The sequence below is a fragment of the Juglans microcarpa x Juglans regia genome, chromosome 7D (assembly GCF_004785595.1).
Source record: "Juglans microcarpa x Juglans regia isolate MS1-56 chromosome 7D, Jm3101_v1.0, whole genome shotgun sequence".
In the NCBI taxonomy this organism is placed as follows: domain Eukaryota; kingdom Viridiplantae; phylum Streptophyta; class Magnoliopsida; order Fagales; family Juglandaceae; genus Juglans; species Juglans microcarpa x Juglans regia.
In genome coordinates this window covers 2,799,170-2,811,846 of record NC_054606.1, presented here as the reverse complement: position 1 = coordinate 2,811,846, position 12,677 = coordinate 2,799,170, and the positions used below count along the sequence as shown (strand labels likewise).

Here is a 12,677-nt window from a genome sequence, read left to right as displayed (position 1 = left end):
AAAAAATCAACGTTTGCTTGCCTCTGTAAGCCCATCTGGTTGCTAAAAGAAGCTCCTTAGAAGAAACCTGCCTTTCTATCGATTCTGAATATTTACATTTCAATGACCGAATACAATCAGGTTTCCCCACTTTATACAAGTGTGCAGGAAATAATAAAATCAAGACACCAACCCTAGAGCTACACATCAGCAAGTTTGTTACAGGAGAATATTCTAGAGGTGAGGACTAATATGCTTGTTAGAGAGCATTCCGGAATTTGTTGAGGCCGTTCGTAGTGCTGATTCGTGAGGCACATGGCTGGGCGAGACTGCTTGTTCTTCGTTTGGAGTGGATGCCTTAACATGGATTAGCTAAGGAACAAGACAATTAGATTACCAAACTCACCACCTCGGATTTTGTTATGGCCTCTCTGTGGAGGTATGGATGAGAGGGCAGAGGAGGGATAAAACGCACAGCAGAGGATCATGGAGTGCACCGTTTCACTTGGGCAGCCAGCCGGAAACGCACAGTTCCTTCTAGTTAATAGATGTTCTAGAATATTGTATTAACTAGTTGTTATTACATTTCCTTTCTGTTACTTTCCAGAACACGTGTCTTTATTCTATTGCCTTGGTTGTTATCCCTGCATGATATAAGGAGGAGGGAAATACGTTGGGGATGATTGGGTACCTGGAAAATCTCTTAGACTTCTTGTTACTTTCATCTGGAGGAATTGGGAGCCTCGAACATCCCAAACCGTAGTTATCTTTTCTAAATTTCATTTCCTTTATTTCATCTCTTGTAATCTTCACTATCAATCCGTGTTCTTCATCTACTTCTCAAGTGGGTTCATAACAGATTTACATAATGTTATTCATGTAACAATGACTATTAGATTACCAAACTATCAAAAGAAACCAAACAACAATTTCCCAGGCAAGATGCCATATATATGTTGTGTTTCAAAAAAGCAAAATGTTTTTAGTACAAATTAAATATTAGTTGTAGAATCACTGACCAGCTTTCAACAACGGAAGTCTTGTGGTTACAGAATGTCATACACCACAGAAGGCATCAATCGAGTGCGGTAGAAGGCAAAGGCTAGAGACATCGAGAGGAAGGCAGCAGCTAAAAGGAACCCTAAGTTCAGAAGCGGAAAGAGATAAGAGTAAAGGCTTAAAGGGCTGGCATCGTGGGCCAGTCAGCATATGTACGGGGGCCTGGCTTAAGGAACCAAAGCGATGGGCTGAAGACCATAGGCCCAACATCTATGTAGTATTTCTTTTGTAGTTATTTCATTTATCTGTAATAACAATCATAATTCATAGGCCCATTACCGAATGGCTGTTTAGTATTTTACGTACTAGCATGGGAATCATCTGGAAGATTTGCTGTCATTCAGTTACAATTTGGAAGTGCTCTCCCTCGAAGAGAGTTTATCAAATTTACAATACTATTTCCATCAATTTCCCTCTCATTCATCTTTATTACAATTTGGCTGTTACACTAAAGTGCTTTTGTGAGTTTGATGAGGCTTCGACGTACTTTCCTAGCTAGCTTGACGCGATTCACTTGAATGGAATTTAAAGTATATCCTATTCTTAAAATTCCTCCATTATAGCTTTGTATTAAATGTCTCTATAAATTTATGTGAAAACATTAAGCACTGACAAATAGAGTACTAACAAAGTTAAACACGTCATGTCCCTTGAAATCAACAGCCACCATCAGCTTGAATAAGACCTTGTAGCATGAACTCACTGTCTGCCCAACTTCCAACATTTCCTACCATCTCCAGCATTTTATTGTGTATTGACAAGTTTTGTTAACAAGTAATAGCCATTAATGGCCCAAGGTATATAGATGTATTCCGAGTTTTGGTAATTAGTTTTAGCCTTAATAATAGAAAGAAAGGCTGCTCCCTTCCAGACCCTCCAGTGTCTTCCTTCAAGGCAATTGGTCTAAACTTAATTACCAAATGAACGTACAGGCTTCTCAAAAAATGATGCAGCGCAGCAACAGAAATGCGGAACGCCATATGTTTGTTAAGCTTTATACGATTTTCTGGATTAGTTCTTGGATTTCACCAAAAAAATTGGAACTCCTCAGGATCCTCATCCTCCGTCTTCAATCCTAACAGAAAGATTAGGTTACAAGTTAGCTCCTTTACATGCTATATAGGCAGAAGAAAAACTCGAGGCTTAAAACTATTCGCCAAACCTCAAAGTTCAACTTCATGAAGATCATCTGCAGAACTATTACGATCTGTTGAAAACTGCATCGATGAAGGATCACCAGGCTGATTCAAAGCTGGCAATACAGCTAGCGCTTCTCCTGAATGTTTAATTTCATTGATCATTGAAGGATTTCTTGCATCACAAAGGCTTCCACTCCATGATGCCGCACGTCGGGAGGGAGGAGGAAATAAGCTATTGCTAATTGCCATTGGTCCTCTCTTTTGTACAATATTATCCAGGCTAGGAAAACGCTGTAGACTTGTTGATGTTTGTTGAGAAGAGAATAAATCCTCCTTAAATGAAGGGGGATTTTCATCGCCCATGGTGGCCTCTTGCACACTTTCTTCAGGTGTTTGAACTGTCCCTTCAACAGAAGCTGCTGGACTGGGGATGAAAAACTTGGGATTTGAACCACCCCCAGGTTTAGCAGCTGCAATAGAAGGTGTCAGGAAGAAGTTTGATGAGGTCCCACCACCCTTGTTGAATGTGTCAACATACCTGAATTAATTATGGTATGTTCAGATACATATTCAGGAATGGCCATTAACAAAACTAATCAAATGGATTTCCAGTGGTGACTACACATGTTGAGAAGGGAATCATGTCATGAACACTGAAACATTTACAAAGGCGGAGAGAGAGGTTTCCCAGAGGCTGTACCTTGAGCGAACACCAATCCGCCCACGTGCAGTAAACTGGTTTGAGCTGCATGGCATGGGTGGGATTTCTGAACCCTGTTCAGAAGAGACCAGGCTTTTAGTTTGTTGCCCAGCATCTGAGGGGCAAACTTCAGCTTTTGCTGCATCTTTCATGTTGTAATCTTGCATTACATTCTGAAAAGCTCCGGCTGTTGGTGGAGGTGGTAACACTGACTCCTCAATTGGGGGTTCAGCACCTTCCTCAACCCATCGCTTAAGCTTTTCATCAAAATAGAATCTATTTTTCTCACCCAATTTAGCCTTCAAAACAATAATGAACATATATATCGTCAGAGTAGAGCAAGAAAAAATGGATTTTGAGAAGGAAGTTGTCTCATATACCTGTCGGTCTGGTCGGGATCTCAACACCAACCCCACAGTCTTTTGGAGCAGCTGTGAGCCAAAATGACCAAAACGAGATGACCCACCTGATGTGGATGCCTTCGGTTGCATGGCAGAAGATTTTGTTTCTTGGGATGAATCCACCTAATTGAACAAAAAAAAAAATATAGTCTAAGGTCTGTTTCTCTCCATTAAGCAATCAGCCAAACTGAACATGATGTAATTTGATACGAGAACTGCCAACCCCCCACCCAAAAGGAAAAGCAACACTTGGGAAAAGAAAAACCAAAAAGAAACTAAAAAATGAAAAAAAACCTTCTTTCCCTGTGTGATACTCATTTGAGGTAACATGAAGTGATGACCATATAAGACAAGTTTGCTAAGGCAGTTAACTGTTACACAAAAATGCTATTAAATCAATTCCCTATGAAAATAAAACCAAACATGACCCTAAGTTTTAGGAGTTCTATCATAAGAAGTGCTAAGAGCGACGTGGAACAAGGGACAGATATGATATGAATAAGGATATATATAAATTATTGAAAAACTAAGATAAAATATGACGGGAACATGACAACTATTTAATTATCAAATATATTAGATTAATAAAACATAGACTCCTGAGTTAGCTTTTCATACACACAAATATGTTCATATATATATATATATATTCATAATTCAATGTAGAGAACTTGAAAGGTACACATCCAAACTAACTGAGCAACAAAATCTCCCAACCAAACAATCAACTTCTCTATCTGAAATGACATTGTTTGCAACACAAGCTACAATTCTCATTCTGCGGGTTCTCAGCACAAACCAATAAATTATCTCAAAGCTATTCTTACATAAAGCGGCACACACACACACAGCCGGATAACCCAACCTGATTATCTATAATTCCCAAGGTCAGCTAAAAACGCTATGCCCCAAAATATTCAATAATTGACAGAAACAAAACAGGGACTGACAATAAACACAAACTTCTACCTTTTTAGGAGATCTACCAAAGTCTGGCTCCGATATGCTTCTATTAGGAGTTTTGCTCTCACCAGTCTGTTCGTTTATGGGTTCCATCGAAACAGAAGGCATTAACGTAGACATTGCCATTGTTGCTTGACTGCTAGATACTTCCAAGCCTCCTGGTTGATGAGCAAGTTCATTTTGTTGAGAACTGCTGTGTGATGTTGAAGGTACAGGTGGAGGAAGGCCCCCAACAACTCGATGAGCAGTACTATCAAAGAAGGTAAGCAATTTACCCAGTTTGGTTGGAGCCAAATCTGTGCCATAACCACCCTGGATATAACATTCTCAAAATAAGTCTAACATCTGGCTTAATTGATGAAGAGAATAAAAGTTGGACAGGTACCTGCTGGTGCGTTCTAATTCGCTCCTCAAGAGACAATACCAATTGTCTCCACATGTCCACTTCTGGTGCTCTACTAGTTTTTAGAGACTTCAAAATTGCTTGGCAGTACCTAAGCCAATGTATCATGTAAAAAGACCATAGTTGAATATACAGAAACCATAATTTAGTCATTTATCTGTTTTAAAAAATGAAATGCCATTTGTTCAACTTACTTCAAAGCATCTGCAATTTTTCCAACTTCAGCAAGCATGTGCGCATAAATAAGCTTATATGGCTGAAAGGGCAGGAGGAGAAACTGAGAATTGCCAAGCACCTTTGAGTACTCATATAATTCTGTCCTCTGCCCAAATATTCAGAAAGGTTACTTCGAAAGTAGGCAGTGGAAAAAATCATGTGCATAAAACTTATTTCCAAACAACGAGGTAACAATGACCATGATCCACATAATCCACAAGCTACCAAATATGGTGCTGACTGAACAGACTGGAATTCAAACCTTACAAGCTGAATGTAAGTTGCCACGAAGAATCAAAATCATGCATTGTAAATAATCAAAACCCGCACCAACAATTAAAATTCCTAGTTTAAAATTGACATGTGAGACAAATATGGTAACGTAGAACACCTGAACAGCCTCAGGACTAGCATATGTACGAGGGAATTTCCAATGATCTGCACCAATAAGACAAAGTCTTGCACTGTCTGTATATGGTTCAACGTTGGCTTCCGCAACTAAATAACATATGTGCGCAGCAGTAGCCTGTAGCACTGCTTAACAGTCAGGATGAGACCAGATAAAACAATGATATTAGGAGAGACGCCAGACAAGACATAAAAAGAAACCAAATATAACATACCTCCCCGTGCTCCTTCCACAGGCAATCTCCGAGATGAATGATAACAAGCTCATCATTTTTTGTTCTGTTTGCAGTCATGATGGCTAAATTCTCTTCCCATTCATCTAGCATGCGGTTAGCTCCAATCTGAAGTACAAAACATATGAAAATTAAACTAGAGGCAAAAGTACTTTGAAAATAATTTTAACACACACAAACTATAACTAGTAGACTGTGAAGGTTCTTATATTTATTGTGCTTTTATAGCTAGGAAAAATATTATAAAAATATATCAATTTGAGTACTAGTCAATTTCAGCACTACTTTGGCTACGGAGTACGATATACTTTGATTAATCTCCATACAGAGCCATTTCAAGATTGAGCTTGCTTGCCCTAATGCTTAGGATTAAAAGACATCACAGAGGAAGCTAAGGGCCAACAAAACCATAGCTTTAAACAATGGATCTCGGGTTCTCATCCATCAACACCCTTGTTGAATGTGTCAACATACCCTTGTTTGAATAATTAGCTATGTATAAGCTGGGATCACATGCATTTTATTTCTTGAAATGATGCCCAATGCGATTTAACTCAACTAATCTAATTATACGAGGCCACATGCTCAACTATTATTATATTAACTATTTGAGTTAGATTGCCGTTGTTCAGTTTCAGTTAAATTTTGTTATAGTAGGGAATTTTAGGGTCTTCTATTAAATCACCTATAAAGGCCTTAGGTAATAAGTCAAACTCAATTCAAAAAAACTTCCAGCATCTTTCTCATAGCTTTGAGTGTATGATTGCCTTGTCCTTTCAAGCTGCAATTGCCTAGGAAATCTAGATATGATGCATAGCTGCTTTTTTCTTCTTCTTTTGAATTTTTTGTTCATTAACCTGTGACCCAAACAATTAAAATACTGCAACCTCGATTCCAAATTTAGGTGTAGGACCATCAAGACCCAATTTGTTTTTCATGACCAATCAGCCCTAAACCAAACCATGAAATCAAATCCCAACAAATATCCAATTAAGAAACCTAACTACAGTGTCGAACTCTTAAAGATCCTGCATTAGATTTGGTACCAGAGCCCATTAGGCACAACATAGCAAGTAACACTATCATTATGAAAAACAGAAAAAGAAGAAAAGAACCCTTCCCCCACACCCCATGATGCTGAAATCAAAGGGAAGCGAGAGAGAGAGAGAGAGAGAGAGAGAGAGAGAGAGAGAGAGGCAAAAAACAAATTCAGCAAGTATCAAATAAATAAAAAAATAGTGAATGAAAACTAGTATATTCATCACCAGTAAAAATGATATTAGCCCTTCCACCACAACTAATTGAGTTACCATATCACCTTGGCAGGCTGTTGAGGTTTATCTACAGAACTAGGTAAGCTGCTCCAAGTAGAGGCACTAGAAAACACATCTGCAGGCTGCCCAGCAGCAAGCAGGCACAACGTCTGCAATGGTGTTCCTACTATGAACTGGCTAAGTGCCATTTTCTTTACAGTCTCACCATAAACCTGCCAATAATTTGAAACATAAAAAAATATTGTCAGTGTAAAGTACAATATATATACTTTTGATAAAATTGTATCAACCATCAAGGATTCTCAGCATGTGGAGGAAATTGGTGAGAAAACTTAAATCTGATGGCATGAACCTGATCACCAAGCTGAGAGGAAAGAACAAGTGCTAGTCCCCACAATTGACCTTCCTGTGCACATTGCAAAGCATCTTTCTTCCTACCAGAAACAAGAAGATTCTGTACCTCACGAGCACTGGCCTAGAGCAATCAAATGAGAACATATCAATGGCGTTCTCTGTGCAAAAAGGCAATACCAATATAAGAATTTGGAAAGAAAAAAGGAACAGAAGTATGGATACCTGAATCTGTGCTTCAGAAGGTAAGTTCTGCAAGCAGTGTGCAAGTGCACCATACTCACCTTTTCTTTTTGAAAAAGCAAAGAGCTTAGCAACGGCTGACTCGGGACAATCACTTTCCTAATTTAATTCAAATAGGAGGAAAAATTAACAGCCCCACATAAAAAAATCCACAAAAAACAGCTAAAAATGATTTTCTTGCAGAGCAAGTAATGGAATCAATGCTTGCATTCTATCATATATTTATCATCCAATTGCTAAGAAATTAAGGTTGGAAGAAATATTCTTTATTCTTAAAGTAGCTGATAAGAAATACCCATAAGTGTAAATAAGTATTCAATGAAACACTAACTAGCCATATATTTGAGAAATTCAAAAGAACAACAAATGACAAACGTCTTTGTTGATGATTGTTCAATTATAAACAGCAAGAAGCAAGTGAATATAAATAAATAAATGAAATATGCCATATTATGGAAACTCGAGGTATGAATCCCTACTTCCAAGTTGTAAGGCAAAAACTCATCCTCTTGAATAAGGCCACGAACAGCCACCATAACCGATAGGAAAAGTATAATTTAGAAATTCTTGAAATCCCTGGTATCAAATTTTCTTACGGATGGCTAACACTCTTGAATTTTATTAGTCATTATGATATAATTACTTCACAACTTGTGCAAAGTCAGCTTTGCAACCAGACATCCAGGCAGGTTACAAGGAAATACAATATACAAACAATTGATTGAATTTATTACCTTCAACACTTGGTGAGTGCCAAAGGGTGATCGAAGTTTTCCATAATACTGACATGCTATTTTCAGCAAAGAAAAAAGCAGCCTTAGAACTTCGCCTTTCTTGTAATCCACATGTGAAGATTCACATTCAGAAATCTTTTCATCAATCCATTTGTTCAGCTCCTTATTTCCAAAATTTCCACCAACCAAAGGACCAGGAAAAGATTGGTGACACAATGCATGGAAGTAATCATGAGCACCCCATCCAAAGTTTGAAGGATTAGTTTGGTCCACCACAACTTCCATCAAGTTGAGAATATTAATTGCACCTCCTACGGAGTCCTTCATAGGAAAAATAATTAACATAAATTATAGCAGTACTGAAACAATGAATTGTATATTTGTTTAGCAAAAGGCCGAACCTGGCTTCCATATGAGTTTGTGTGAAACGGACTATTACATTTCATGAATACAAGTTTTCCACCAAATCCAAAAGTAACTAGAGCATGAGGAGGCCGTCCTTCAGATGACCTTGCCTCATTGGATGTATGAGAGAACTGAGTTCCACTATGGAGTAGATGCTGTGAAAAATTTACTGATTTCTGACTATCAAAGTGAGCAGGAGAGAAATGCATGTGTTGATTTAGCTCCTTTTTGGTCTGACTTTGCTGCTGAGCAGAATTGTCACCAGGAATAAAGCCTTGAAACCCAGAAAATTTATTGCTGCCATCAACATTCCAATTTGGTTGTTCGAATTGAGCAAAGGATCCATCAGGATTAAACCGCGATTGTTGATCTGTAGAATTTGTTAAATGACTAATCAAACTATAATGGTCCCCTGATTTCCTATTTTCAGTAAACCCACGAGCATCACTCTTAGCAACATCCTGAGTTTGCCATGTATTTAAAACTTGCTGATTGTAATGGATTGCAGAACCGTCCTCGTCCACAAGACTTTGTGATCCATGATTCTCAACATTCTGATTTAGAAATTGCTGATTATCATCTATGCTCGTTAACTGATTTGAAGCTGGAATGTACGATTCCAACAACTTCCATTCTCCAGTGATTGTGTCATAGTACCACCCGGGATATTGGGGATCAAAGACCATATGCACTGGGTAATGCATATTTCCCAGTGAAGTCTGATTCCAGTGAGAGACACTGCCAGCAGTACATCCTTCAGCTGCAGTCCCAGCAACAGACTGAGCCTGAGCCGTTTGCAGCTGATAATAAGCAGTTTGGTCTAAAAGAACCTCATTACTCATTGCATGAGCATTTGCATTCACGTTGATATCTGCATTTGTATTTGCATCATTACCCCCCAACTGATACCATTGCCCAGTGTTTGCGTCATACTTCCACCCTGGATAAAGACTTTCCCAATAATCACTACTTCTAGAATCCTGACCATCTAAATTCTGCCCCGTACCCACTCCAAGATATTGGCCTTCGTGAGGTTGTTCATAACCTGATGCCCCCAAATTAGCAACTGGGTTTTCCAAAACATCATGCACAACATTAGATTCCATCTTTGACTTGCCCATATTAGCTACACTGGCAAATGGGTCTTCTGAGCTATTTCCCAATTCACTAAAGAAATCCGAGTACGAGCCAAATCCAGCACCGCCAACATCATTGTTCGAGCCAAATGAACTCCACTGAACCTCTTTCATACCTGCTCCTGCAGCCACACTATTCGTACCCACTGTACTATCCAATGCACATTCTTCCTCTATTCCCCCTTCGCTAACCTCATTTCTATTACTCGATAGTGATGAAATGCTCTCTTTAGCAACCATATTGTTTGACTCGTTTCTATTTTCTGGTATCAATGAATTGCTCTCCTTACTAGCCAAATTGTCCTCATTGACTTCCAATGATGCAGACAAGACCATATCTTCCCGAGCCACTTCACCATTCACCTCAAAACCAGCATTGCCTCCGGAGTCTACAGCAGCCGAGCCGACTTCCGCCATGCTTAGATTAGAAAACACTTTTGCCTCCTCCAAACCATCGTTCTTTAGAACACTCGGCCCCAAACCAGTAAAGTCAATTTCGTCGTTGACCAATCTATCAAAAAAATCCTCGTCAGTCTGATCCTCCTCCTCGAATGGAGAAGACGCCATCCAGAGCAAAGTTCAATCCTCCAACAGACCTCACAACAAATTCAAATCAATCCCAACCCCATCATTCCATAGAAATAAAGTTAATTTGATCATTTAAGGTCTTCAGAATGAAATTCATCCCAAACAGCTTGACCAATTAGAGCTGAGAATTACTGGGCACCCAAAATTCCCAAGAAATCCTACCAGTGACCATGTAAACAAAATATGCTACAAACACCAAACAACGGTTAATTAGGATTAAGAAGCTACTCTTGACTCTTTTTTCTTTTTGGTCTTCGAATGTTAAGAAACCACAAAAAAAATAAAAATAAAATAAAATAAAATAAAAAGTGATGGCTTGAAATTAAAGCGTTTGAGTGAATAATCAAATGCAAATGATGAAATGAGAGACTGTCTTACCTGTTAGATTAAAGTCTGAAAATCAGAGAGAGAGAGAGAGAGAGAGAGAGAGCGCATGGATTTGGAACCAGTGGAGAAAAGTAGACTCGCAGGAGAGGGAGAGAGCATGACCGCACCGACCAAAGGTGCATGTTTAGATATAATTTTGGGTCGTATTATAGAAACGTGCCATTTGTTTAGAGTTGTTTATTTTATGGGAAAAGGTGTGGGTTGTCTAAATTGGGTAGGTATTAGGTTGTAGATTAACAACATCTAATTATTAGTTTACCATTTTTTTAATTGCTTGGTTTCTTTTCTCTTTTTCTTTATCTTCTTTGTTTTTTTTTTTTTTTTTTTCTACTGGTTATTCATTTATTTATTATGCGAAATAGCAATCCCAACATCTATATTCTATAAAGGAACTCTATCCTAAGTTTCCGTCTACAGTTTGTATCCTAGAATTACTTGAAATTTTCCTGATAACTATTTGATCTGAAACATCCTGATTTTGTTCGGTAACTTTTTAGGAAATCATCTCTCCAAATTTTTTTTTAGACATATTTTCCCCTCTCTCCAAAAAAAAATTGTAATTTTTAACGTCTCGTTTGGTTATGTAGTTTAGATGAGAGATGAGATGAAATATTTTATTGAATATTAAATAAAATATTGTTATAATATAATTTTTTAATATTATTTTTATTTTAACTGCTGATAAACAGAAAACTAAGTTTGACTTATTTAGAAAATCCTCGGGTCCCAAAATGATTAATATTTTGCACTAATAAAGGAGAACACTTGAATTAATGATCAAATAAATATTTTCAATCCTATTCAAATTTCTTCTTCAATTCACTTCGTTATGTAGAAAGCCCAAGAAGTTCACCATGCTTGTAAGCCTGAATGTAGCATGACGAGAGAAGTCTTGTTGGATATTATCGTCAGGCCCAGCCCAGAGAAGACAGCAGGAATTCTAAAGACGACTCAAAACTTTGAGGCCCAAAGTGGTTTTCATCTTGATTTATACGTTTCCTTCTGGGTGGAAATCCATGTAAGTAATTTCTGAATATTGCCCAGATGGCCTGAACAACCTCAAAAGTGACTACTCCCATAATGTAATGCCAGAAAACCAGACGTGACTCCTGAGTCTGGACCAAGAGAAAGCGACACACTCTTTGGCATTTTCAAGTTAATGGCCAACTTCCAAATTCACCCGGAGACAAAGAAAAGGACTCCACAGCAATAGCCTGTGAAATTTCGCTTCCAGTCAGTTTTCCAGGAAATGGTCATGATCATCCATTTTCAGATACAATCGTCAAAAAAGTTGTGCATTTTCTTTCCACATAGTGGATATTGATGCATGTGCCACATGATGTTGGTACCTCAGCAAGATCAGAACGTAATTATGCACAGCATGCAGTAGTAGAGTTGCCAAGGACTTCTGTATACATGACAAACATTTGTCGTAAATATAGTCTTGTTGACGAGTTAAGAGTTACATATATATATATATATATATATATATATATATACATGGGATTCAACAACAGGGTAAGCACCGAAGCCATGTATTATGGACGTGTTTCATAACTTCTCAGACACGATCACCCACAACCAAAAAGTTGTGCGGCTTGAGAGTTCTGGAGAACACTTCCGATGCTTAAGTCAGTTATCACAATAAAAATATTTTTTTTTAAGCTAAAATGAATTCAATCCCCATCACATACCTAGGGGATATGTATATATAGACTCCATGAGATTTATTTTACCATGCGACAGTGAACTTATTTGTTATTTGAAATTCAAATATCGGGATAGAGAGTATAATCAAATCCAAACGATCGAATAGCTCTTCTTGTCTGGGATATTCTCAATTGATTATTCTTTTAATGGTTATGATGGATTGGGTTATAAGGGGAGTTGGTTATTGGCTTGAGTTGTAGCCTAGGCCCGTGAAGCAGCCCAATAGGCCTTGGAGTGATATTAAGCCCCTTCACCATGTTTTAGAATTTAGTGTTCGATCTACGTGACTGTATTTGATATTAGAATTGCGTTCATAATCATAGTGCTGCTAAGCTGAGGAAGTCAAGG

At 38.1% G+C, this 12,677-nt stretch overlaps 1 protein-coding gene across 4 annotated transcripts; it reads right to left on the bottom strand.

Annotated features, from left to right (window-relative positions):
• Window positions 1–1,741: 1,741 nt before the first annotated feature.
• Window positions 1,742–10,774, bottom strand: LOC121238563 (protein transport protein SEC16B homolog). Of its 4 annotated transcripts, XM_041135487.1 has the most exons (16): window positions 10,611–10,774; window positions 8,505–10,418; window positions 8,104–8,424; window positions 7,352–7,468; window positions 7,128–7,250; window positions 6,820–6,987; window positions 5,484–5,609; window positions 5,252–5,386; window positions 4,839–4,966; window positions 4,627–4,735; window positions 4,517–4,553; window positions 4,248–4,399; window positions 3,258–3,401; window positions 2,878–3,176; window positions 2,201–2,715; window positions 1,742–2,113 (listed from the first exon to the last, which is right to left on the bottom strand). In XM_041135487.1, exons 2-15 carry the CDS (start codon window positions 10,209–10,211, stop codon window positions 2,202–2,204), a joined length of 4,080 nt encoding a protein of 1,359 aa, XP_040991421.1. In that variant the 5' UTR covers window positions 10,212–10,418; window positions 10,611–10,774; the 3' UTR covers window positions 1,742–2,113; window position 2,201. The 4 variants fall into 4 exon arrangements, with proteins under 4 accessions (XP_040991421.1, XP_040991416.1, XP_040991420.1 ...); XM_041135482.1 differs by having other exon boundaries at window positions 4,248–4,553; XM_041135486.1 differs by having other exon boundaries at window positions 1,742–2,105; window positions 4,248–4,553.
• Between the last annotated feature and the right edge of the window lie 1,903 nt (window positions 10,775–12,677).